Here is a 26,852-nt window from a genome sequence, read left to right as displayed (position 1 = left end):
AACAAGACCACAGAGTTGGTACATAGATGATTGTATCAATAATGTATTATCTGAAAAAAGGATGACTAAACACATCACTTATTCCAGGATAGTATGTTTTTAAATCATGATACACTACACCAAGGAAGCAGTCAGGGCATCAAACCACAGACCTTCCACTCTCCTGGCAGACACTATCAACTCCACCAAGGAGGCAGTCAGGGATCAAACCACAGACCTTCCGCACTCCTGGCAGACACACTATCCACTACACCAAGGAGGCAGTCAGGGATCAAACCACAGACCTTCCACTCTCCTGGCAGACACTATCCACTCCACCAAGGAGGCAGTCAGGGGATTGAACCACAGACCTTCAGCTCTCTTGGCAGACACTATCCACTACACCAAAGAGGCAGTCAGGGATCAAACCACAGACCTTCCACTCTCCTGGCAGACACTATCCACTCCACCAAGGAGGCAGTCAGGGGATTGAACCACAGACCTTCAGCTCTCTTGGCAGACACTATCCACTACACCAAAGAGGCAGTCAGGGATCAAACCACATACCTTCTGCACTCCTGGCAGACACTATCCACTACACCAAGGAGGCAGTCAGGGATCAAACCACAGACCTTCCACTCTCCTGGCAGACACACTATCCACTACACCAAGGAGGCAGTCAGGGATCAAACCACAGACCTTCCACTCTCCTGGCAGACACACTATCCACTCCACCAAGGAGGCAGTCAGGGATCAAACCACAGACCTTCCACTCTCCTGGCAGGCACACTATCCACTCCACCAAGGAGGCAGTCAGGGATCGAACCACAGACCTTCCACTCTCCTGGCAGACACACTATCCACTCCACCAAGGAGGCAGTCAGGGATCGAACCACAGATCTTCCACTCTCCTGGCAGGCAAACTATCCACTCCACCAAGGAGGCAGTCAGGGATTAACCACAGACCTTCCACTCTCCTGGCAGGCACACTATCCACTACACCAAGGAGGCAGTCAGGGATTAACCACAGACCTTCCACTCTCCTGGCAGGCACACTATCCACTACACCAAGGAGGCAGTCAGGGATTAACCACAGACCTTCCACTCTCCTGGCAGGCACACTATCCACTACACCAAGGAGGCAGTCAGGGATTAACCACAGACCTTCCACTCTCCTGGCAGACACACTATCCACTCCACCAAGGAGGCAGTCAGGGGATTGAACCACAGACCTTCCACTCTCCTGGCAGACACTATCAACTCCACCAAGGAGGCAGTCAGGGATCAAACCACAGACCTTCCACTCTCCTGGCAGACACTATCAACTCCACCAAGGAGGCAGTCAGGGATCAAACCACAGACCTTCCACTCTCCTGGCAGACACTATCCACTCCACCAAGGAGGCAGTCAGGGATCAAACCACAGACGTTCCACTCTCCTGGCAGACACACTATCCACTACACCAAGGAGGCAGTCAGGGATCAAACCACAGACCTTCCACTCTCCTGGCAGACACACTATCCACTACACCAAGGAGGCAGTCAGGGATCAAACCACAGACCTTCCACTCTCCTGGCAGACACACTATCCACTACACCAAGGAGGCAGTCAGGGATCAAACCACAGACCTTCCACTCTCCTGGCAGACACACTATCCACTCCACCAAGGAGGCAGTCAGGGATCAAACCACAGACCTTCCACTCTCCTGGCAGGCACACTATCCACTCCACCAAGGAGGCAGTCAGGGATCGAACCACAGACCTTCCACTCTCCTGGCAGACACACTATCCACTCCACCAAGGAGGCAGTCAGGGATCGAACCACAGATCTTCCACTCTCCTGGCAGGCAAACTATCCACTCCACCATGTGTAGAGGTCCATACAAATGGTATACCACAGTTGGCCATACTGCAGTCTGGCGATGGCAGGGTATTGATCGCACTCCCTGTCACTCATCCAGGATGGACAACCATTTCGGCCACCTTCATGACAAATCTATTTGTGAAACCTATACATATCATCCAATACTGGCTCCCACAGGAGATATTGCTTGCGGTGGTGATATCTACAAGAAGATATTGCCTTCCTGATCACGGATTTGTTTACTCGTCATAAGCATTTAGGGATGGTTTCATATGTTCAGTGCGACCTAGGAGAATCCCTGAGAGGCTAGGAATCAGTTGAATGTGTCGAAACATTTCACTGAATACAGTCAAACATATTTGAAGCATGAAAATCAAAACCCAAATAATCAGTGATCCAAGATTTGCTTATGCTCGTCCTCATCCTCTCTCGTGATTAGGACAATCAAATAAACTGATGAAAATTCTTAAATGATGTGAGTGGGTGAATGAGTTTTATGCCCCAAATAAGTGAGTGTTTTGTTTGTTTGTTGTTAAACACTGCACTCAGCAATATTACAGCTATATGATGGCGGTCTGTAAATAATCAAATCTTGACCAGACAATCCAGTGATTGACATCATGAGCATCTTTGCAATTGGGATACAATGACATGCATCAACCAAGTCAGCGAGCATGACCACTCGAACAGTGAGTCTCCTCATACGACAAGCATGGGTTGAAATGAGTGAGTGAGTAATTATCAAATAAAGCCTGCATCAACAATCTTGCAGCTATTAATGGCAACATGAAGTGTTTTATGTCCTTCATCTAAGTCCTGTATGGTTACCACTATAGTATCAATGACCAACCATTGACATTCAAGGGATAGACTGGATGTTTTTGTTATTTTGACAAGTTTTACAACAAAACAATAATTTTTATGCTGAAAAAAAAATATGTTGTGAAAATACAACCAACTGGTTCACCTTATCCTTTCACAGAAAGAAAGAGCGTGTTTTGAAGCAGTGATGAAAAAATATCCTTTCTCTAACAGAAATCTCATTTCTGCACTAGAATACTAAGTGGAAGAGATGGATCCCTAACCCACAACGTGGTGCTGACAGACACTGGATCATTAAATCAGGGACGTCCATGAAGATCCATGTTGGAATTGGTCATCAGCAACCCATGTTTGTGTAAGAAGTGTCTAATGAAGTCGGGTGGTCAGGCTTGCTGACTTTGTTGATGCATGTCCCAATTGAGACGATACCATTGCTCATGATCATGAGGTCAATCACTGGATTGTCTAGCCCAGATTTTATTACTTACAGACTGCTGTCATAAACCTGGAATACTGGTGAGTGGGGCATTAAACAACAAACAAACAAACAAACAAACAAACAAAACAAATCAAACCCCCATGCACATCAATCGGTCGCAACTGCACACAAGAAAATGGCTGCACTCAAACCATTGAGGAATTTGAAATCCTATTTGTTTAGCTGTAAACGATAGTTGCTACCAATCATGCAACATTGTTTGAAATGTTTGCCTTTCTGTGACTGGTAAGTTTAGATACAGACTTTTTCAAACATTTATCAACTTTTCATTATCAGTAAAAAAATTTCTATCTAAGGCATGGCTACATTTCTACCATAATGCGGTGGCTTTGTATTAAATTCTATTACCAGATGATACATTTGGAAATTTTTCTAATATTTAAACCTTTGTCACATGTAATTACATGGGAAACTCCCTACACTAGAAAACGTCAAATCCTACATTGAATTCTAATTGGGAAATATCCATCAATATGGTTTCAAGATCTGAATGCAGTATTCATGTAAAAAACAATCTTGAAATAAAAACACTCACAAACTCGATTTTTTTTTAAATTTATAAAAAGTTCATGGCATTTACTTTTTTAGGAATGATTGACAAGTTTAAGATCTCATGTCCTTTTCAAGAATAAAAACAAGACGTTTTCATTCCCGAAAGACGACAGTTACAAACTATCACAGCATGCAGCATTTCACGATTTTAATAACTATCACCACTGAGAGCAAAGAAAAAATCCAGTAATCTTTGGTAAACACAATCAAGATGGCATAAAGTTCTAAAATCTAATCTCACCATGAAATCAATTGGAAAAAAATGTCCAGTACCAGAGGAGACATCTCTGTCAAACCCAGACTTGATGCCACAACGGCTCGGAAAAAGACCATATTTACCAGAAAACACGACAAAAATGTAATTTAGGCTGAAGATGGGAAATTTTACACATGGAGCCCTCTAGGCATGAATTTCAGAAAATTTTATTATTTCCAAATTTTGACCAGGCGAGTGATGCGTGCTCATTCGTGCTAAGGTACCTCGGGCGACAGAGATAATGGTGGTTGTGTTTACGAAGATTGTAAACTGTTTACTGCTTTACTTTGTCGACATTTGGGGCCTTTTGTAGTTAGAAAATGTTCCTGCATGTTAACAGGCTTAACACACTTCAAATCCAATTAAACCAAAATGCAGTAGCAGCTCAAATCTGATTGAAAACCCTGACACGAGAAACACAATGGATGGGCCATTTCAAGCCATGCATTAGGAACGCCAATGACGGGGAAAACTTGTCATTAGTTTTGTAACAAAATTAGCAGTCCCTTAAATTCCTTTCTCTGCCCAAGGATTTATCCTGCTCTTCAGTACCTTCACAACCAATCAAGTTTTCTCATGGGGAAGTATCGAGAATTTCCTCCAGCATATAAAACATGTGAAGATAGGGCTGTCAGTGGCTATAATAACTACAGTTTGCATCTTGGATTCGTGATTGAAATTATGTTAAGTAAACTTGTTAACTCACAACTTTAAAAATATTTACCTGTGGGGATATCATGTCCCATCTTCCTGAGGCAAGGGATTTAACTAACTATAAAAATGGAATTACTGAGTTATAATTTGGCTGGACTAACGAGTCTATGCCATAGTCCAATTAAAATCGAGTAAAGGAAATCGATATCTGATTCGTAAACTGCCGTGCAGATTTCGGTCGATTGCAGGACTTGAAAAGCATGTGTACTGCCAACTAGGCATCAACAGATATTTTCCAATTCTTTTCATCTTTTTAATGAAGGTGCTCATGTGATATGTTGCGCTTTGAAAAATAAGACCCGTTTTATCACAATATAGATTTTGATTATCTAAAAGATCGTCTGGCCTGGTGCCGCCATTTTGTTTGAAGCAAATGCAAGTGATATGAGAGGTGGAATCTGATTGGTCAATAGAAATGACATAACTCATAATAGCCACTGGTGGAGCTACGATCGAGCCCTGAAATTCCAGCCTAGTTTGTTCAGCAAGGCTGGAAACCGGACTCATACAGTCAGTTAATTCCCTTGACCCAGGAAGATGATCATGACCCTATGTCCTTGTGATTGCTGTAATAGCTGACTGAAATTGGGATTTTGTTTGTTTGTGTGTTTGTTGTTTAACGCTGCACTCAGCAATATTCCAGTTATATGAAGGTGGTCTGTAAATAATCGAGTCTGGACCAGACAATCCGGTGATTGACATCATGAGCATTGATCTACGCAGTTGGGATACGATGACATGTATCAACCAATGTTGCTGAAGACCTATTCTACCCTGGATCTTCACGGGTTTGGGGGAGTTTTGTGGTTACAATGTTGGACCTGACCTGACCCGAATATGGTTTATCATGCCCTGGCCCATGGATTGTTATTTCTGTTATCAACCACTGAATGGCGAGTCTTTGCCAGATTTTATTTAGGTTGATGTGGTGTAGCTGTAACAACACCAACTTCACTCACTCACTAAAGTATCTTTTCACCAAGCTAGATGGTATCCAGATACGATTGTAACATTGTGGGGCTGGGACAAGTCCAAATTTACTACCCAGGTACCCAACCCCCTATTACCCGGCCCTACCCAGGTACCCGCTATAGGTCTCAAGTCCTGGCAAAAATGACCTGATCACGCATACTCTAAAGTTGACTGAAGCTTTATCTTTACTGAAACATATATAAGTCAGAAGGAACGCATGCATTGTCAGAAAGAAATGCGAACATATAGTGACTTGCTGTGTAATCATGAAGCTGTTATCATCATTAAACAGTACATCATGTGACTAACAACAGGTCCAGGTAGTCCTGTGGGTACCTGGGTCCTACTCAGGACCCATCCAATGCGAGTGCCGAGTTACCCGTCCCAGCCCTTTAACACTGGTTTGTAAACAGACCCTGAAACAAATACATCCAATTATCCCAAGAAAGACTATAACAGTTAGCAAGTTCAGATTACTGCAGTTTCATTGAATGAAGGGTCTAAGGGGCTCCTTGTTATCATATTTTATAAAGATAATTTGACAACTGTTTTTTTCTGTAAAATATTTTCATTTCAGAGACATGATGTTAACCCATGGTGACCAGTTCAGCTTCAAAGCGGAAATTCAATATGATGTTGTTTCTTTGATAAGCTTAATAGGGGGTGGGAGTGGGGGTGGGAGTGGGGGTGAGAAAGGAAGTGTTCTACCCCATCTCAAGGAGGTCAACTACCACGATATCCCCTGTTCTGATGCTGTGGTCATAGACATGCAGACAAGTTCCCAAGTGAAATGGGTATATGTAATAACTTTGAACTTGTGACCCTATAATCAGCTCTGTCCTCTATCCTCTTACAGGGCTCCTCCACTTTGTGGGGATTAGCATAAATAATATCAATACTTGAGTCACAGTGTAAAGCTCTAGGGGATACCTCAAACACTATATACAAGCTTCATGATATTCGTCTGAAATTTTCACATTCTACATCATTTAGTTTTTAGATTGCAATACATTTTGCTGAGGTGAACAAAACATCTTGATGCTGCATTTGATTACAAATATGCTTATTTTCATTATTTATTTTTCCATTGTCTCTTTTCAATTTATTTTAAGCACATTGACATCAAATGAACCATGAAAGTTCCTTAAGTAACATAAGAAACGAATTTGGTATGGTTGAAATCCATTACAAATTGTGTATTGGTGAGTGAGTTTGATTTTACGCCACTTTTAGCAATATTCCTGCAATATCACGGCAGGGTACACCAGAAATGGGCTTCACACATTGTACCCATGTCGGGAATCGAACCCGGGTCTTCAGCGTGACGAGCGAACGCTTTAACCACCAGGCTACCCGACCGCCCCAAATTGTGTATTAGATTTTGCAGGTGAAATAGCCTCGAGGGAAGGGTGTCAGGTGCTGAGTATCTTATGGCAGTGCCAGATCACATCAGATAAGAGTTAAATGTTGTTTAATGCTGCAGTCAGCAATATTCCAGCTATGAGGTGATCTGAAATAATGTGCGGACCAGACAAACCAGTGACTGAAATCATGAGCAACAATCCACATTATTAAGGTTTGGGGAGAGGCAATCAGCCAAGTCACAGAGTCTGACACTCCATACCTATTTTAAGCAGGCATGAGAAAGTGGTTTAATTGAGTGAGTTTGGTTTTACGCCGCTTTTAGCAATATTCCTGCAATATCACGGCAGGGGACACCAGAAATGGGCTTCACACATTGTACCCATGTCGGGATTCGAACCCGGGTCTTCGGCGTGACGAGCGAACGCTTTAACCACTAGGCTACCCGACCACCCACCAAGTGGTTTAATCTGACCACAAGTCCCTATCAGAGCTTCAAAAGGAGGTCCAGAAATGACTTTCGGGTCACAAGTGAAACGATAGCTTGGTGAGGTCACTGTACATTTAAATATTCTCATATGGTTGCTATGCTGTGACCAGTAATATTGTACCTGAACTAATTAAATTTCTAAGCATCCTATCATATATCTCTGGTGACATCCTCCCAACTGACAACATTGTTGAAGCATTAAAGGCATTAGGTGTGTGAGTATCACAGAGCTGACGCTAATGATATTTATGTTTGCCATTGAATGCAGCACTCGGCAATATGCCAGCTATATGAATGTGGGATGTAACTAACAGAGTCTGCACCAGGCAAATCAGTGATCCATATTATGAGCAATGTCCTACACCATTGGGGTACATGGGAATGAGTGAGTTGGGTTTAACGCTGCTTTGAATAGTATCAAGTTATATGTGTATAGGCTTAATGTGTGTGGAAAGCCCCAAGTGATGCAAGTCTAAGACGTTTACAACTTTGATGAAACTCACGAGCTCGTGTATGGTGCTCACAAACCTAAAAACATAATTGGGACTGAAACGGGATTCAAACCCATGATCAAAGGTTTCTGGCATGCCCAGGGATGCAACTCTGCACGGTGAATTCTGGCATCTTAGATGACTGGGCCAGCCGTGCCCCCAATCTTCCTGGTACGAAGACATACTATCAACCAAGTCACCGAATCTGACTATGCGTTCCATTTAGTTGCCTCTTTCAACAAGTGCAGCTGACGTCAAAGGGAGGATTCATTAGAAACACAAGATGACTTAATCAAGAATCCTAAAGAAGAGACTTGGTCATCCCAGTATCCTCTTACTCAGTTTGCCATAATAATCAGGTTTGACTGTACATAAACAAATTCTGTCAAGTAGAAACAAAAAGAAAATTCAGATGGCTACACAGGGCACCATGGCCCCACTGCAAGTTAGGGAAAATTATCATTACGCTCGAGCTGTTTTAAAGAAATTTTCAGGAGGAAACTTGTTCTTAAAATGTCTTTGCATATCAGTGAATGTTTAACAAAATACATAGCTGAAATTCTCAAGGGATTTGAGGTTAATATTCCACATATCTGCTGCACTGTAATGTTGTTATGCCCTACCATTCGCTTCTTCTGGAATAGATGTCAGTGAGGTGGTGGAGTAGTGTGTGGATGGTTGGGAGGTTGGATGGGTGCATGGCAAGTTGAGTGGGTGGGTTGATGGTTGAGTGGGTTGATGGATTGTTGAGTGGGTGGGTTGATGGTTGAATGGGTGGGTTGATGGTTGAGTGGGTGGATAGATGGTTAAGTGGGTGGATGGATTGTTTAGTGGATGGATAGATGGTTAAGTGGGTGGATTGATAGTTGAATGGATGGGTTGATGGTTGAGTGGGTTGATTGATGGTTGAGTGGGTGGGTTGATGGTTGAGTGGGTGAATTGATGGTTGACTGGGTGGATGGATATTTGTGTGGGTGGGTTGATGGTTGAGTGGGTGGGTTGATGGTTGAATGGGTGGATTGATGGTTGAGTGGGTGGGTTGATGGTTGAGTGGATGGATTGATGGTTGACTGGGTGGATGGATATTTGTGTGGTGGGTTGATGGTTGAGTGGGTGGGTTGATGGTTGAATGGGTGGATTGATGGTTGAGTGGGTGGGTTGATGGTTGAGTGGGTGGGTTGATGGTTGACTGAGTGGGTTGATGGTTGAGTGGATGGGTTGATGGTTGAGTGGTTGGGTTGATGGTTGTGTGGGTGGATTGATGGTTGAGTGGATGGGTTGATGGTTGTGTGGGTGGATTGATGGTTGAGTGGGTGGGTTGATGGTTGAGTGGTTGGGTTGATGGTTGTGTGGGTGGATTGTTGGTTGAGTGGGTGGGTTGATGGTTGAGTGGATGGATTGATGGTTGACTGGGTGGATGGATATTTGTGTGGTGGGTTGATGGTTGAGTGGGTGGGTTGATGGTTGAATGGGTGGATTGATGGTTGAGTGGGTGGGTTGATGGTTGAGTGGGTGGGTTGATGGTTGACTGAGTGGGTTGATGGTTGAGTGGATGGGTTGATGGTTGAGTGGTTGGGTTGATGGTTGTGTGGGTGGATTGATGGTTGAGTGGATGGGTTGATGGTTGTGTGGGTGGATTGATGGTTGAGTGGGTGGGTTGATGGTTGAGTGGTTGGGTTGATGGTTGTGTGGGTGGATTGATGGTTGAGTGGATGGGTTGATGGTTGAGTGGATGGGTTGATGGTTGAGTGGATGGGTTGATGGTTGAGTGGATGGGTTGATGGTTGAGTGGGTGGGTTGATGGTTGAGTGGATGGGTTGATGGTTGAGAGGGTGGGTTGATGGTTAAGTTGGTGGGTTGATGGTTGAGTGGATGGGTTGATGGTTGAATGGGTGGATTGATGGTTGAGTGGATGGGTTGATGGTTGAGTGGGTGGGTTGATGGTTGAGTGGATGGGTTGATGGTTGAGAGGGTGGGTTGATGGTTAAGTTGGTGGGTTGATGGTTGAGTGGATGGGTTGATGGTTGAATGGGTGGATTGATGGTTAAGTTGGTGGGTTGATGGTTGAGTGGGTGGGTTGATGGTTGAGTGGATGGGTTGATGGTTGAGTGGATGGGTTGATGGTTGAGAGGGTTGATTGATGGTTAAGTTGGTGGGTTGATGGTTGAGTGGATGGGTTGATGGTTGAATGGGTGGATTGATGGTTGTCTTGGTGGGTTGATGTTGAGAGGGTGGATTGATGGTTAAGTTGGAGGGTTGATGGTTGAGTGGGTGGGTTGATGGTTGAGTGGTTGGGTTGATGGTTGTGTGGGTGGATTGATGGTTGAGTGGTTGGAGGTGAGGTGAGGTGAAATTGGGTTTAGCGTCGCATCCAAGAATTTTGCACTTATATAGCGACGTGCATGCACGTGTATGTGTGTGTGTGGCTGCTTGTACTAGTCCGGACTGATGCCGATTTATAGTGCTAGCTCACTGAGATACCATGCCGCAGTTTAACATGAATACCCCACTCAGACACAGTATACTGACTCCGAGCCGACCAGTCCTTGTTTTAGCCCCTTAATGCCGAGCGCCAGACAGGGTAACAACAAGTACAATCTTTTAACATCTTTTTGTATGACGCGGCCCGGGATCGAACCCTGGACCTTCCGCTCTCCGGGCGGACGCTCTACCACAAGACTTGAGTGGTTGGATTGATGGTTGAGTGGGTGGGTTGATGGTTGAATGGGTGGATTGATGGTTGACTGGGTGGATGGATATTTGTGTGGGTGGGTTGATGGTTGAGTGGGTGGGTTGATGGTTGACTGGGTGGGTTGATGGTTGAGTGGGTGGATTGATGGTTGAATGGGTGGATTGATGGTTGAGTGGGTGGATTGATGGCTGAATTGATGGTTGTCTGGGTGGATGGATAGGTAGATGGATATTTGTGCCGGTGGGTTGATGGTTGAGTGGGTGGGTTGATGGCTGAATGGGTGGATTGATGGTTGACTGGGTGGATGGATAGGTAGATGGATATTTGTGTGGGTGGATGGTGGTTGAGTGGGTGCATGGATGGTTGAGTGGGTGGATTGATGGTTGAGTGGGTGGATTGATGGTTGAGTGGGTGGATTGATGGTTGAGTGGGGGGATGGTTGAGTGCATGGTTGGTTGGTGCATGGTTGGTTGGTGTATGGTTGGTTGGTACATGGTTGGTTGAGTGGATGGATGGTTGAGTGGATGGATGGATGGTTAAGTGGGTGGATGAATGGTTTAGTGGGTGGATGGATGGGTACATGGATGGTTGAATGTGTGGTTTTGTGGATGACTGCATGTTTGTTTCAGTACATCGATCGCTGAGTGGGTGGCTGAGAGTATGAACATTTTCCTAACACCCCTTGTGATACAGCTACAATATTGCTGACTGGCATTACATGACATTTGCTTTATTATAATCCATCAGAACTATTAATCAGGATTTGTGGTCAAAACCTGGGTCCCGTTCCACAAAGCAATGTTAGCGCTATGACTGTTAAATGTCCATGTTAAATTATGGGAGTAACAATCATCTTAGCGCTACAACTTTAAAGTCCATGTTAAAGTATGGAAGAAATTATCATTTTAGTGCTATGACTTTTAGTCCAAATTAAAGTATGTGAGTTATGATAATTTTAGCACTACAACTTTTAGTCCATGTTAAAATATGGGAGAAATTATCATCTTAGCGATAAGATTGCTTTGTGAAACAGGCCCCAGGCCAATAATGACATCATCATAAACGTCCTAACAACAAATGTTCTAGTCGATTCCTCCAACAGTTTCAACTTGAAAGGATTGGCAGAAAATTCTGACGAGCTTGGCCACAGATTTTTTCGGACTTGTGGTTTATGTAACATAAACAGTGCTCCAGATCTAAATTGAAAAAACTACAGAGTTCCAAAACGGGGAATTGGGTTAAACAGGAATGCTTAAAGTGAAATATGATTTTAAAAAATCGAGGACAGCAACAAAAGGTTTGGGAGAAAAATAAGGAGTACATTTAGATTTTCTCGTTTCAGGATAGGTGTTCTAGCTATGTCAAAACCTGGTTTGTGAAGTGATGGCTGTCCCCTCCCCACTCTCGCACTCAGCTGGAGTGTCAGAGTGTATAATGTGCCTGTACAAAAACTACTACAGGACAAGTGGCACTGATAATGACCCTTGACAGTAAACCCATTTAGCAATGAACAAGGTCTTACAGAATTAATACCGAACAAAGGGACCATTAGGACAGCTCTGCTTCTCCTGACAAAATGACTTCCAAATTCATTTATACCTGTTCACACCGCAAAGCCTTAATAATTGCATTCCCTCCTGTAATGGTCACAACCCTCATTATGTAGTCATTGTATGTTAATCAGGGATCATGATCATGCATATGTCACGCTAACAACTGATGCCACTGTGCTAAGCTGGATGGTGGTCACATTGGTTAAGTTATCCGCAGCCTCACGGAACAACAGATACAAACAACGCCTGAAAAGTAGTTCCCCTGTGTAATATTCCTCATGTACAGTATTCCTCCTGTATAATATTTCTCCGGAAAAGTATTCCTCATGTATAATATTTCTCCTGAAAAGTATTTCTCCTGTATAATATTTCTCCTGACAAGTATTTCTCCTGTATAATATTTCTCCTGAAAAGTATTCTTCCTACATAATATTTCTCCTGACAAGTATTTCTCCTGTATAATATTTCTCCTGAAAAGTATTCCTCCTATATAATATTTCTCCTGACAAGTATTTCTCCTGTATAATATTTCTCCTGAAAAGTATTCCTCCTATATAATATTTCTCCTGACAAGTATTCCTCCTATATAATATTTCTCCTGAAAAGTATTTCTCCTGTATAATATTTCTCCTGAAAAGTATTCCTCATGTATAATATTTCTCCTGACAAGTATTTCTCCTGTATAATATTTCGCCTGAAAAGTATTTCTCCTGTATAATATTTCTCCTGAAAAGTATTCCTCCTATATAATATTTCTCCTGACAAGTATTTCTTATGTATAATATTTCTCCTGACAAGTATTTCTCCTATATAATATTTCTCCTGTATAATATTTCCCATGTTTTTTTCAGGTGGACAATTGTGTGTGTGTGTTTGTTGTTTAACACCGCACTCAGCAATATTCCAGCTATATGATGGAGGTCGGTAAATAATCAAGTCTGGACCAGACAATCCAGTGATTGATATCATGAGCATTGATCGACCCAATTGGGATATGATGACATGCATCAACCAAGTCAGCAAGCCTGACCACCCGATCCCCTCACCTTTAACGGCAACCATGGGTTGCTGAAGATGTATTCTAACCTGGATCATGGGGAGGAGAATTGACTTAGAATGTGTTTGTGATGGCTGTTACTGGACATTTGCAGCATATGCTCACCTTTCCGCGAACACCTGGTTTCATTACAAGTGAAAGTGATTGATAAACATATGACCATGATTAAATCAGAATCAGACAATGGGCTCTACTTTTAGCAGAGATTTCGTTGCTTTTAGTTATGACACTTGTTGAGGAGGCACACTTGCTAATCTCCTTGATCATATGGATGAGGCATCTGACCTTGGATCAGACAGTTGCTACACACTTATCATCAATCTTTGACTGCTAACACACACACAATAAATTTAACATTATCACAAAGAAACATTTCCTTTGAGGGGTGGAGAATGCGATTTCTGTCAAAAACATACTGCTCTCAAAAGTTGGTTCCCTAAACACATGCAACAAATCACTTTGCATAAATCAGCTTTACAGATTTGCTCCATAAGTCAATTCCTAATCATTCCTTAGTTCTATTATATTACTGGCCAGTCATTCAAGCCAACTTATTAAGCATAGAGCAGTGTGAAACCAAAAGATTTTACCCTCTACTCAAAACGAACAGTTAGGAATAAGTTCTTCTTTAAAAAGTGAGTATTTATGGATTTTCTCTGACCTTCGTTGGAGACCATGTTCCCCTGTCCATGTTGAGCCAGTGTAGAGGAGTCCTGTATGGTCTTTACACCAAGAGATCATAGCACTAAACAGTCATAACTCTTTTGTATAACTTCTTCAGTTGTATCTCCCAAGAGACCTACGAGCGTGGATCCACAATGGTTCCTCAAGCCAGAACTAAACTACCTTCCATCAATGCAAGGGAGTAATGGCAGTCGTAGAGCTAAGATTATCTTCATGTTAAATACCCTAGAGCATGTCCCGATACAGGTGTCACATGATACAATACATATATCGATACAGAAGCCACAATACGTATCTTGATACTGCATATACAACGGTTTTGTGTGGAAAACCATGTCATTAGACTGAGAAGAGAGTCCATAGACTTGCTCATTAAGGTGAAGAATGACAACTGACTAATACCCATCGACATGAGACTACTAATCTGTATGAGAAATAATAAGAAACAAACAGGCAGCAAGGATAAGCTGGTCAGTCTTGCAATCAGGTCAGTTTCGTATCCAAAAAATCCAAAGAGAAGTTGTGAGGAATTAAAAAAAATAGTTGCATGTTGATATCGATGTGAGATCAACATGAACAATCAATACAGGAGTTAAATCAGGATCCCAAATAAAGTGTATCGGGTATCGAACGTGGAAGTTTGCCGACGATGCACCGGTGTACTGGTGAATCGAGATATCACTATTAGAGCATATTTTTTATAAACAAAATCTATTCTTATTCCTTCTTCAGCTCTGAGATCAATGCTCTAGATTTCCTTTGTAGAATCATTGTATTCAACCCTATGCACAACAGTATATTGGGATTAGATGTCAGTTTATGGTAAGGTGTTCAGAAGAAAATTAGTGATGTAACTATATGGTGAAACAGTATTGTATCCCGATACGAGGCCCACGATACAATACATTGATTGACAACCCTGTGAGTGAGTGAGTGAGTGAGTGAGTGAGTGAGTGAGTGAGTGAGTGAGTGAGTGAGTGAGTGAGTGAGTGAGAGAGAGAGAGTGAATTTAGAAACAAATGATTCAGGGTTGTGATTTACCTGAAAAAAAGAAAGAATTTCAACTTATGAAATAAAAGTATCTGAATACAAATTGTACCGCCCCCCCTAGTATCGGGATACATATCCTATAACAACCATACTGTATCGCTACACCTCTAAAGAAAATACAGTGCCTCCTCCAAATAAATCTGGACAAAATTTAACATATAATCCTATGGATGGCTTCATTTTCATGCAAACACACAAATAAAAAATAAATCTGACAAGAAGCTAATGCAATGCAAGACATTTCTTGGTTTGTATAATCATTGACATAAAATTGCTCAATCTCCGATCACAGATGGCACAGAATTAATAAGAACGAATAAAACATATTAACAAAAAGCACACAATTCTCACAAAGAATACAAAAAAGTTCAAGTACGTCTTTCATGTCTGAAATTAATTTAATATATTTTTTATAACTCAATCTTCAAATGTTATTCGCAGGCATACTTTCTCTCCTTCTCCATCAGTTTTTGCAAGGGAGTATTTCAAGCCTGTATTGACAGAGACGGTTCCATGGCTTTGATCAAGAACATATTGACACCTAACTTGTCAAGAATTGTGGGCAAGACTGTCCAGATCTGACACATAAGAAAGTCTTTAATCACCTCAATGTCATTTCCATTGCTTGGTTTGCTCAATATGGCCATTAGAGAAAAAGCTAAAACCCAAGCCTTTACATGACTTCTTTGTATGCATTTCAATACCGACTTGTATATTACAGGATTACAAATACTTGTGTGGTTCTTTTGGATCTTCGGCTGCCATGGGTAAAGCTTGAGGGACATGTTGCCAGTCAAGTACAAAGACAAAGAAGTCAAATAGGGAGACTGTTGCCTAAAATGAGACTGCCGTGTAAAGAATGGACACTGTTTGCAGTCCATCGGAGAACTAAGACATAGAAGTGAAGGATTGAGATTGGAACCAAACACCGCCAGAGGATGGACATCTTTTTCATGATTTATATGAAAACTTGGAGTAGAAGTTAATGTGAATTGTTTCAGATGATAGAAAAATCCTTAGCTACTTAAGAACATCACATTTGTTTCTTCTCATGTCTTGTGTGAATCCTTCTAACTGGTATGAGGGTACATCAATTTGATAATCATGCATCACTGAAATTGTTCCACATTTTGTTAAGGCCAGGCAAATTATATTTATATATTTTTCATTTTTGTTAGAAAGGAGTTTTTTTAGGAAATATATTTCAAAGGAACGCTGATGAACATTTGTCTTCATTTTGATTTCTTTCTCTTGGCATAATGCTTGAAAAAGATATAAAAGAAGAAAAAAATTCCGGCCTTAAATTGTAGAATTATTTTTTTTACGACGCACTTATGTTGAACACGACATTGTTCATAGAATAAGGAATATTGTCCAAAGGAATTGTTTGAGTCCGTTTGCGAATATTTCTTGTTCAATTACAAAGAAAAAGGTACTCAAGGCAGTGTGGAATATCAATTCAGATACAAAACCACACTAGAAAATGGTGCCATGGCACTGTAGCTCACCCTGATATGTAGTCAACAGTTTCAATTTATTAAGAAAGAAAGCCACTTACTGAATGTTCATGTCAGCATTGATATTCAAGTATTACAAGTACAACTCCTTGTCATGCAATTTAAGAGACATTTACAGAGCCAAATATCCAATTTAGAGAATTTAAAAGTAAAATCTTGCAATGGAAAAAAACCCTATGTGTTGAATCCTACAACACAGTAAACAAACACCAATATTCATAATATTTTGTACAAAAATGGTCAAGTATTGGCCACAAATAGATTTTTCAACATGGCTGCTGTGTTGGATTCGAGCCTCTTGTCCATTGGTTGATGTGAAGATCATCAAGTGCACAGGTCAAATCAAGCTCAAAATATGAAATAAAGCGAAAAAAGGAACATATGTCCCACTTGTAACAAAGCATACACCAAACTTTTTTAATTTTTTTTTTTAAATAGCTGTATTACAGTCATATATATGCGTTTCACCTTTCAAAATGGTCAAAATGAAAAGATCAAATCAAGGTCAAAATTATAACATATTGCAAAATGCAGAACACATTTGTGAGTCCCACAACTAACTGCATATCTACCAAATTTCAAGAACAAAAATTTCTGAGTTACAGCCATAAAGAAATTTTTCAGCCATGGCAGAAACTTGAAAATCAGATTTGAAATTCTTAAGTTAGTGAGTGAGTATGGTTTTATGCCACTTTTAGCAATATTCCAGCAATAACACAGTGGGGGACATCAGAAACGGGCTTCACATAGTGCACACCATGTATTTGACGTGATGAGCGAACACTTTAACCACTAGGCCACCCCACCGCTGCTCGGAAATTCTTAACACATTTCTGATTGGTAAGGCAGCTACATGACACAGGCAGGAGACTAACCAGTGGTTGATAGTGTGAGCAAACATCAACCCTCATAGTTGGCCACCGTTACATTCCAGTACAACCCCTTAAAGGAAGACCATGTGGAATACTGGGCTGAAACAGATTGCCTTGGCTCCAGGCTTGGTGCAAGAGCTGATTAAAATGAGGGTTTGGTAGTTATGTTATGCAACTTAGATGACAAGTGATACCCTGGATCGGTGCTCATGCCCCTGGTTTGCCTGGCATTGACTCACTTCACTACAGCTGGAATATTGTTGACAGCAGCTAAAAATAACATTCGATTTTAAAGTAACAAATTATTGGCATAAAACAGACTTCTGACACTTGTCAATACTTTTTATTGAAGGACAACGTGCCAACATGATACGTCCTGATATTGGAAATTGATATGTCACTGACCTTGCTGATGACTGTATAATATCATGATAGATTAGGCAGAGGTTTCTTTCCAGGGAGACACCTTGCTTCAAATGTTATTTTCCTCGTAACTGTAGCAACACTAAAGAAGCCAAAACATACCAAACACAGCTAAATCAAATTTAAACCAAAAACAAGTGACATACACCGGACAAGCGGGCCAACATATAGGCTCACTTGACTTTCAGTTAGGTGAGCTAAAAATAACACTACAGCTTTTAACAGTTGGAGTATCACTTTAAGTGTGAGTGATTTAGATTTGAGTTTTAGCATTATTCCCCAGTGAAATCATTGCAAGGGATACCAAAAACAGGCTACAGACATTGTCCCCCTTGCAGGGAATCAAACCCAGGTCTGCGGCATGATTAGCCAACACATTAACCACTGAGCTACCACACCCAAAATCGCAAACTTTAAGTGAGCGAGTGAGCTAAAATTTAAATCACATCGGCAGTATTTCAGCCATATCGTGACTATCAAATGTTATTAAAAAAAAATACATTTGAACTATCCTGTCAACAAAGGGACAACTTTAAGAGGAAGTGAATTACTGACGTCTGGTCTATGAACCATGACATCCTGAACATGATTGTGACATTTTGTTCTGCAGCACATCCTTGAAGTATAAATTTTATTAATGTAGGTTGTTTTCTTAATTTACACCAGTGAATTAATATCCTTGTTCAGTTATACAGAGAGACATAAATACACGTATCCTGACAACTTATCCCATTTAACATCTCTCTGCATTTCCTCTTTAAAATGTTGGCTGGTTGGTAGCCCATTAGGGCCACAACCTTTTATTTTTATCTGAAAATTTCAAGTTCTTATCTGGCAAGGGTGTCAGCTAAAAGCAGAAAGTGAAGCCTTTGGACGTTCATTTGCTGAATTCAGGCTTCCTTGAATTTTCAACATAGTATATTTAATTTTCAAATTAATAACTTTTTTTTCAAAATAAGAACTTGTATTTATATTACCACGTACCTCACGTTGACTGCTAAGTTTTTACTCTAGCTGTTGCCTAACAGGAGTCCTTAAGCAACATATTTTAAGTCCATCTTTCTACAAAATGCACAGCAATGGGTGGGTGTGTGAGTTTTTGTTGTTTAATACCACACTCTGCAATATTCAATCTCATTAAAATCAGATCTTAGTTTTCGCTACCGCTAAACAAAGATCTGAGGACATCCCATTACGGGTCATGGCAGAACGACCTTTCACAAATTTTGACCGACCAATGAAATGACTGACAAGAAATCGACATTAGCCAATCAGAAGGCAGCTTTCTCAAGCTTTACGACACAAGTTTCAAACTGGCGACTACACTTCGAAACATATTTTGACGTATTCTCAATTAAAAAGATTAAAATTGATTAAAATTGATTAGAAGAACATTCTGGAATGGCTTATAGATGGCTGTATTTCAGCTTTATGATGGCAGTCTATAAATAATCCAATCTAGACCAGACAATCCAGTGATCCATATTGAGAGCAACTGAACACACTGTTGAGGAATAATGACACAAAATTAACTAAGTCACTGAGTCTGAATTCCTGATCCATTAAGTTGCCTCTTATGACCAGCATAGATTGCTGGGAACCTTTTTTTACACGGAATTCCCAAAGAGGACAAAGGAGCCGAGGATCCAAGACTTAAAGTTAAATACTCAAATTTACAGTATTATATATCAAACAAAAAATTCCAATTCCAATTCCTGTCAATTTCCATCAAATGACAGGTATGATATTACTTATAATTCCCATCTAATAACAGGTCCCATATTGCTTATAATTAGTATCACCATATAATGGCAGACTCCATATTACTCATAATTCCCATCTAATGACAGGTCTGATATTGCTTATAATTCTCATCTAATGTCAGGTCCCATACTGCTTATTATGTTCATCTGACACACCCTATATTGCTAATAATTCCTATTTAAAGACAGGTCCATTATTGCTAATAATTCCCATTCAAAGACAGGTCCATTATTGCTTATAATTCCCATTCAATGACAGGTCCCATATTGCTTATAATTCCCATATAATGGCCGACTCGTGTTGCTTATAATTCCATTCTAATGACAGGTCCCAATTTGCTTATAATTTTCATCTGACAAACCCTATATTGCTTATAATTCCCATCTAATGACAGGTCTGATATTGCTAATAATTCCCATTTATTGACAGGTCCATTATTGCTAATAATTCCCATTTAAAGACAGGTCCATTATTGCTTATAATTCCCATTTAATGACAGGTCCCATATTGCTTATAATTCCCAAATAATGGCTGACTCAATAAGCTTATAAAACTCATCTAATGATAGGTCTGATATTGCTAATAATTCCCATTCAAAGACAGGTCCATTCTTGCTTATAATTCCCATTTAAAGACAGGTCCATTATTGCTTATAATTCCGATTTAATGTCAGGTCCCATATTGCTAATAATTCCCACATAATGGCTGACTCCATATTGATTATAATTCTCATCTAATGACAGGTCCCATATTACTTTTATTTTCCATCTAAAGACAAGTCCCATATGACTCATAATTACCAATTAACGACCGACTCCATCCTGCTTATAATTCCCATCTCACTGCAATGTTACCTTGTTCAAAAACATCATTGCACTGTATGACATCATCAATTGGAATTGTGATGCATGTTGGATGAAATATGTTCTATAATAGTACACTATGTTTTCTTTTATGTGAAGGTTTTATTTTTATCTGAATGAAATATTCAAAAATCTAAATACTATTAATTATACTTTTATGTAAACACAGTGAGAGTAATTTCACACACAGTGAGTGATTTTCCTATATACCTCCATTAGTGCAGATGTTCATATGTAGATTTTTAAAATACCCATATCATGACAAAGTTAATACATCAAGAGACTTTCATTAATAATTCACAATGAACATTGTATGGATCCTAGTCTCTGTTTTTTTTTAAACACTGAAAAATATCGTTGAGATGGTCCCAAACAAAGACATCATATATGCAAGTTTTACATTCTAATGATGTCAGTGAAACTGTTATGAACACAATGCAAAGTTTGGGAAAACATTTTTTTTTTTTTAAATAACATGATTTTTACGGAAAACATTCTCTAATAGAAAAAGAAATTTGACAACAAATATTAACTTTCCATTGAAAAGTAAAGCTAGTGGAGAAAGACCTTATATCTAATTACCAAGTATTTGCTGAACAATTTCATTACATCTTCTCCCAGAAAGCCTGTCCTCAAGTGAGAAAAGAGCATATTAAAAAATATACACACATTTCAAAATGCCATAAACACACTAAAATGAAAGAAATTAAATTTTAATTGTATACCTTGAATAAGTCACAGTTACATCCCTCTCTCTGTAACCTTACATTTGTATTGTTTGATTGTTTTTTTGTTTTTGTTTGTTTGTTGTTTAACACTGCACTCAGCAATATTCCAGCTATATGACAGTGATCTGTCAATAATCGAGTATGGACCAGACAATCCATTGATTGACATCATGAGCATCGATCCAAGCAATTGGGATACAATGACATTCATCTGCCAAGTCAGCGAGCCTGACCACCCAATCCCGTTAGTCGCCCCTTACGACAAGCATAATCACCTTTTACGGCAAGCACGGGATGCTGAAGACCCATTCTGACCGTCTTACATTTGTAAACAAAAAGTAGTTTTGATGTACTGGTTGTTTATGGACAAACAAAGACATCACGCTGAAAAAGGCAACAAAAAAGTAAACAATCACAACAGTTAGTCATAAATGAGCCAATCAGTTTGAAACAAAAATAAAGTAATCAACTTATTAACAAATACAATTTCCTGACATAACCATGCCCCTATAAAACATCATGTAACCTGCATTGCTGCAAATGTTTTCCATCACCAGTGCGTGAACAACAAGCCTGGATAGGTTGACAAAATGCAATTAGAGTGTTGATACAGGTAATTAAATAATCAGTCAGTGAGTGTTTTAGAGATTAAATGCAGTTGTATAATCACCCTGATTAACATAATCACCTAATGAGCATCAATTAGTGTGGTATTGCCTGACCTGTCTAATGGCTGGGTAATTAGGGTGGGTGTGGTCACATCGTATCTTTGGTGTACATTTCATGGTCTAGGCTCTTAGGCTTAGCTAATACCCTAACAGAGGTCCATTAAATGTCAGTTTTAAGATAATGCGGTTGCAGTGATTACAGGCCTATTTCTGAAAGTTCATTTTGGGTTTTGTTATAATATAGGTACAGTTATGACTATCCAATGAATATGAGTTTGAGAGTAGTTACTTCATGTAAATCATTTTTTGTGACATATCAAATTTTATTTGAGGTGTTATCGAACGTTTTGTCTGAACCTTAATCTTATCTCATCCTATTTCCGATATCTCATAATCTGATCAATGCATGGCCACTAAATTTATGGGTATACATCTGTAGTCATGTGGACTTTTCGCCTGGTATGTGTGTGTGGAAAGACACTATATGTATAGGGTGCTTTTCCTGGAATCATACATCATTTGGAGCTTTACCGGCTTCCTGTTTTTTTTGCTGTGTCATTGTTGTTTTCATTTGGTTTAACTTCCGTTGTATTTGGGTTAGTTCAGTGGGTACCACTGCAACTTGGCAACATAAAGAAATGCGAGTGTTGTAACTGAATTACAGCCTCGTAGCTAGTACTATGTTTCACTTCCATACAACACTGTGCAACAAATTGCATAATAATACTCTCACAGGTAACTTGATCCGAAAGTAGGGCCGCGATTACCTTTAAGGGTTGGGAATTCCCCTTCCCGGATTCGTTCAATGTCAAAGTTATAGACATTTTTGGTGCCCATGTTAGCGACGGCGGCATGTGCAGCGAATTATTGTCGAGCTGTGGCACTGTCGTCGTCGAAAACAAGCGAGAATGTCGACTATGACTGGAACGCCTTCACATCGCCATGTTGACTAGTCATGTGACGAACTCAACTTTGACCTTGAATATTCATGAGTTGTGGAATCATTCCGCCATGTGTTTACAATTTTACGCTTGAGAAGAACGCGGCTGTCACATCACTGTTGGAAATAAAACGAGTTATCAGTAACGTTTTACTGCATTTCATTAATGCAAAGTAATTCCGAGCATTACGTTTTATAGCAACAATATTTCAAACATACATGATGTACGATATGGGACCTATTTTTCATGCTGTCATTCCTATCGATTTCTGTAACGCCTCTAGCTATTTCTCCATTTTGTCAAGTCACATGATCAATACCGTAACCCTTGAACTAAAAATAGTACCCAATATTTACAATATATCAATGCGCAACATGTAAGAAAATAGGCAATTTTGATAAAAACACATGCAATTTAATTATTCATGGAAGAAAACGCCTTCCCATATGATTGTGGTGAACATCGTGTAAAGCGCCACAGCTCTTAACGCCTCACACACGTTAGCGACGCGGCAATCGATAAATGCACTACATTGTTTAGCGGAAGCGTAAATCTAAGGCTCGTGCCGCGTCATTGCACTCGCACGCGCTGATCATCTTCCCTCCTCCTCACACCTTCTCGACCCTGACAGCTCTGTGCCCGTTCTAATTTGCCCAGCTAACCTTTGCTAGACCCCAGGTATGTGTCATCTTTCTTTTCCACACAACCCGCCTCTTTCTCTCATCTGTTTTTATTTTCCACCCAATGTCACATGGTTCTCCCCCCCAGGTCGCCCGTCCGTCTTCATCACCCCCCGTGACTTAAAGTCGCAAACCATAACCGCGTGTCACGCCCCCCTCCGAATCTCCCCGAAAAACACATCATCCACCCGTCTGCGTTTATTTATTTTGATAGACTGCATGTTAGCACCGTTACCAATCCCCCCACGGTTCAGGGTCGCCGCTAGATTTAGAACCTGTAGCGACTTTTTCCAGCAAAACCCTCGCTTTCTCCCGGTACCTTAGTTGCTGTTGCCCACTCTACTTACTATGGGAAGAGGATTGAAAGAAGAACGACGACGGAGGAATAAAGCACGAGGAATGAAGACACGCAGATCATGGAATAAGGTGATCAAAGGATTGTTTTCTCAAGAAACTGTGATATTTTTCGGTGAAGGATTATGAAATGACCAGACAACGTGTAAATGGTGTACGGATACTCAGATATGGAAAATCCCAAGATGTGCGGGCAGGCCTAGATTGTCTTACAGTGCTAAACTGTGGAGAAAATATGAGGAGTACCTTCTCACACCCATGCCACAAATGTGGAGGTGAAACTGAGAAGGCCAACGCTCAACAGTGTTTTTATTTTTGGCTCAGGTCGTATTCTGTTCAGACTGAAGGGATCCTTATACTTTCATGGAGTCTTCGCTAAATTTACTGCTTGTAGAGCCGGAGGATATTTGATACGCTTAGGATCACTTAGGAAGGTGTGTTGACCTAGTGTGAAGTCCACGTAAGAAGCTGGGGCCACTGCCACTTTGCTTGCCATCAGGGACCGTTTGTCTGCTGTCTTTCAGTTGAAAGTCACGCCTGAGAACGCCAGTGATTTGTGAAATACGTGAGATAGTTTCAAGGAGGCAGGAAGATGTGAGACATACATTCCATTGACTTATTTGATAAACACACATCTAGTTCCTATGTGTTCTTGTGCAGGTAATGTTTCAAAACTCAGATATTTTGTCATATTTATCGGAAAATTGATACAGAAAATTGAAGCATCACTCATTATTAGATCATGAAATGTTAATTATTGAAAAGTAAGGTTTGAAATGCCCATTTTCAAATTGATGGGACAACAATTATTGCAATTTTATTAAAATAGAAGAAAGTCAACCCTTTATTGGTACTGAAACATGTATGTACCTTCCAGGATTCTTACACACTGATGCATGATTTGAAATGGATACAATAGCCAAGCTTCAAAATTTAGAAATTATATAGAATCTTGCTGGCTATAATAAAAACAGAAAAATTACTGATATTAAATAAAAACCGTATCACCTCTTTTGGCCAATAAGGTGGTCAAAAACCTACATTGTACTACATGACTCGAACAGTATGATATTTGTGTAACAGAACTATGTAAGTTGTGGTTTAGGTTGAAAAACTTTTGCAATATATCTGATTATCTAACATTGCTACTGGGTTTTGAAACATCCCCTATTGAGTAGGAGATAAGAGATGTTTTGAAATGCTGAACAGTTATATGTAATGATAATGTGTGATACTTTGTATGGCTGAACTGACACATTGTGTAGCTGTAAAATTCACACCATGCCATCTCAAGTGAACTGTACAAATCAGGAATCAACATAGGTTGACTGTCAGTGAAATTGGGATACATCAGGATTAATTCTATCTGAAAGACTGAACTGTGGATTTGTGCATCGGTAATTTCCATGGTAATGCAGAATTTCTGAACCCTGACTTCACAGGTAATGTGTCCACCATCAGGAAGCTGTTGTGATAGGTCTGCTGAGTTAAGGAACTAGCAGTTTATTAAGGAAATAAATATCAAATTTCTTTACAAAACTCTTTGTGTTTTAGATAAATTAACATTAATAAAACCTAAGAAAAGGTTCCCTGTGATAGAATGTCACTTGCATAACTATGATATAAGAATTCAAAATGATTCTTTTTAGATTGATTTTTGTAACATTATTGTGTTATTTGCTTCGTAGTAATCTGTGATTTATCCCTGGCATACTGAAAATCTCACAGAAGGAAGTTACATGTATTGATTTTCTGTCAAAAGATTTTAGCATCTCCTTGATCAGGATGCAAACTTGATGTATATATCCTCCTCCTCAATGATCATCGTGACCCGTGACTTAGTGGGTTTTACTGAAATCACTGATAAGGTCCAGATTTGATATCCTCATCAAAGCAGTAAGTTAGAAAGCACACAGTTTTCACATCTCTTGGTTTGTTGTGTTCTCTGGTGTGTACCTAAAGAGATTAGTAATTATATGTACATCAAAGTCTCGTATGGATGAGTGAATACAAAGTAATATTCTCATACTTTGGTCAAGTGAATTAAACACATTAATAATCCATACAATGAATAAATGAACAGAAGGTAATATTCTCATATCACAGATGAGTGAATACATAGTAATATTCTCATGCTATTTTTAGATGAATTATAGTTATTAATAATTCATATTATGAATAAGTGAATACATGGTAATATTCCCATATGATAGATAGTGAATATATACCAAATAGAATATGAGGTAATATTCCCATACCATAGTGAATATGAGGTAATATTCCAGTACCTTAGATAGTGAATGAGGTAATATTCCCATACTATGGATAGTGAATGGATGAGTGAATAGACTATGTTAATTTCCCTTACCATAATGAATATGAGGTAATATTCCAGTACATTAGATAGTGAATATGAGGTAGTATTTTTCATCCACAGTGAATATGAGGTAATATTCCAGTACTGTAGATAGTAAATATGAGGTAATATTCCAGTACAATAGATAGTGAATATGAGGTAGTATTTCCATCCACAGTGAATGAGGTAATATTCCAGTACTGTAGACAGTGAATATGAGGTAATATTCCAGTACAATAGATAGTGAATATGAGGTAGTATTCCCATCCACAGTGAAAATGAGGAAATATTCTCATACCATTGTGAATATGAGGTAATAATCCCATACCATAGTGAATATTAGGTAATAGTCCGATACTGTAGATAGTGTATGTAAGAGTGAGTAAGCAAGGTTAAATTCTCTTACCATAGATAAATGAATGGAAGTGAATATGAGTTTGTATAACTAAACCATGGATAAGTGAATACAAGTTATATTCCCACACAAGAAATAAGAGAATGTGTGGTGATATTCTATCCAAAACAAAGTGAATACAAGGTAATTTTCCCATAAAATTCTTAGCTCTTATACAATGCCCCTATGCCAAAAAAGAAAATTGAATCTCAGTGAAACCAACACGTTCTTGCCTCCAGCTCAGGAACATCCCGG

At 39.8% G+C, this 26,852-nt stretch overlaps 2 protein-coding genes across 10 annotated transcripts in view; one reads left to right on the top strand and one right to left on the bottom strand.

The window, feature by feature from the left end:
* Nucleotides 1–22,838, bottom strand: part of LOC124135961 (molybdenum cofactor sulfurase-like) — a 65,357-nt gene extending 42,519 nt beyond the window's left edge. The window contains exon 1 of the mRNA XM_046501679.2: nucleotides 22,640–22,838. Within this exon, the coding sequence (XP_046357635.2) occupies nucleotides 22,640–22,709 (70 nt within the window). The 5' untranslated portion in view covers nucleotides 22,710–22,838. The remainder of the gene's footprint in view (nucleotides 1–22,639) is intronic.
* Nucleotides 22,839–23,365: 527 nt separating this feature from the next.
* Nucleotides 23,366–26,852, top strand: part of LOC124135962 (poly(rC)-binding protein 3-like) — a 358,312-nt gene continuing 354,825 nt past the window's right edge. For all 9 annotated transcript variants that reach the window (XM_046501684.1, XM_046501683.1, XM_046501695.1 and 6 more), the window contains exon 1: nucleotides 23,366–23,491. The gene's annotated coding sequence lies outside the window, so the exon portion shown is untranslated. The remainder of the gene's footprint in view (nucleotides 23,492–26,852) is intronic.

This window comes from Haliotis rufescens, unplaced genomic scaffold (genome assembly GCF_023055435.1).
Source record: "Haliotis rufescens isolate VD_foot unplaced genomic scaffold, xgHalRufe1.0.p SCAF_4, whole genome shotgun sequence".
NCBI lineage: Eukaryota > Metazoa > Mollusca > Gastropoda > Lepetellida > Haliotidae > Haliotis > Haliotis rufescens.
Note: the sequence above shows the minus strand (reverse complement) of the source record. Positions and strands in the feature narration are given on the sequence as shown.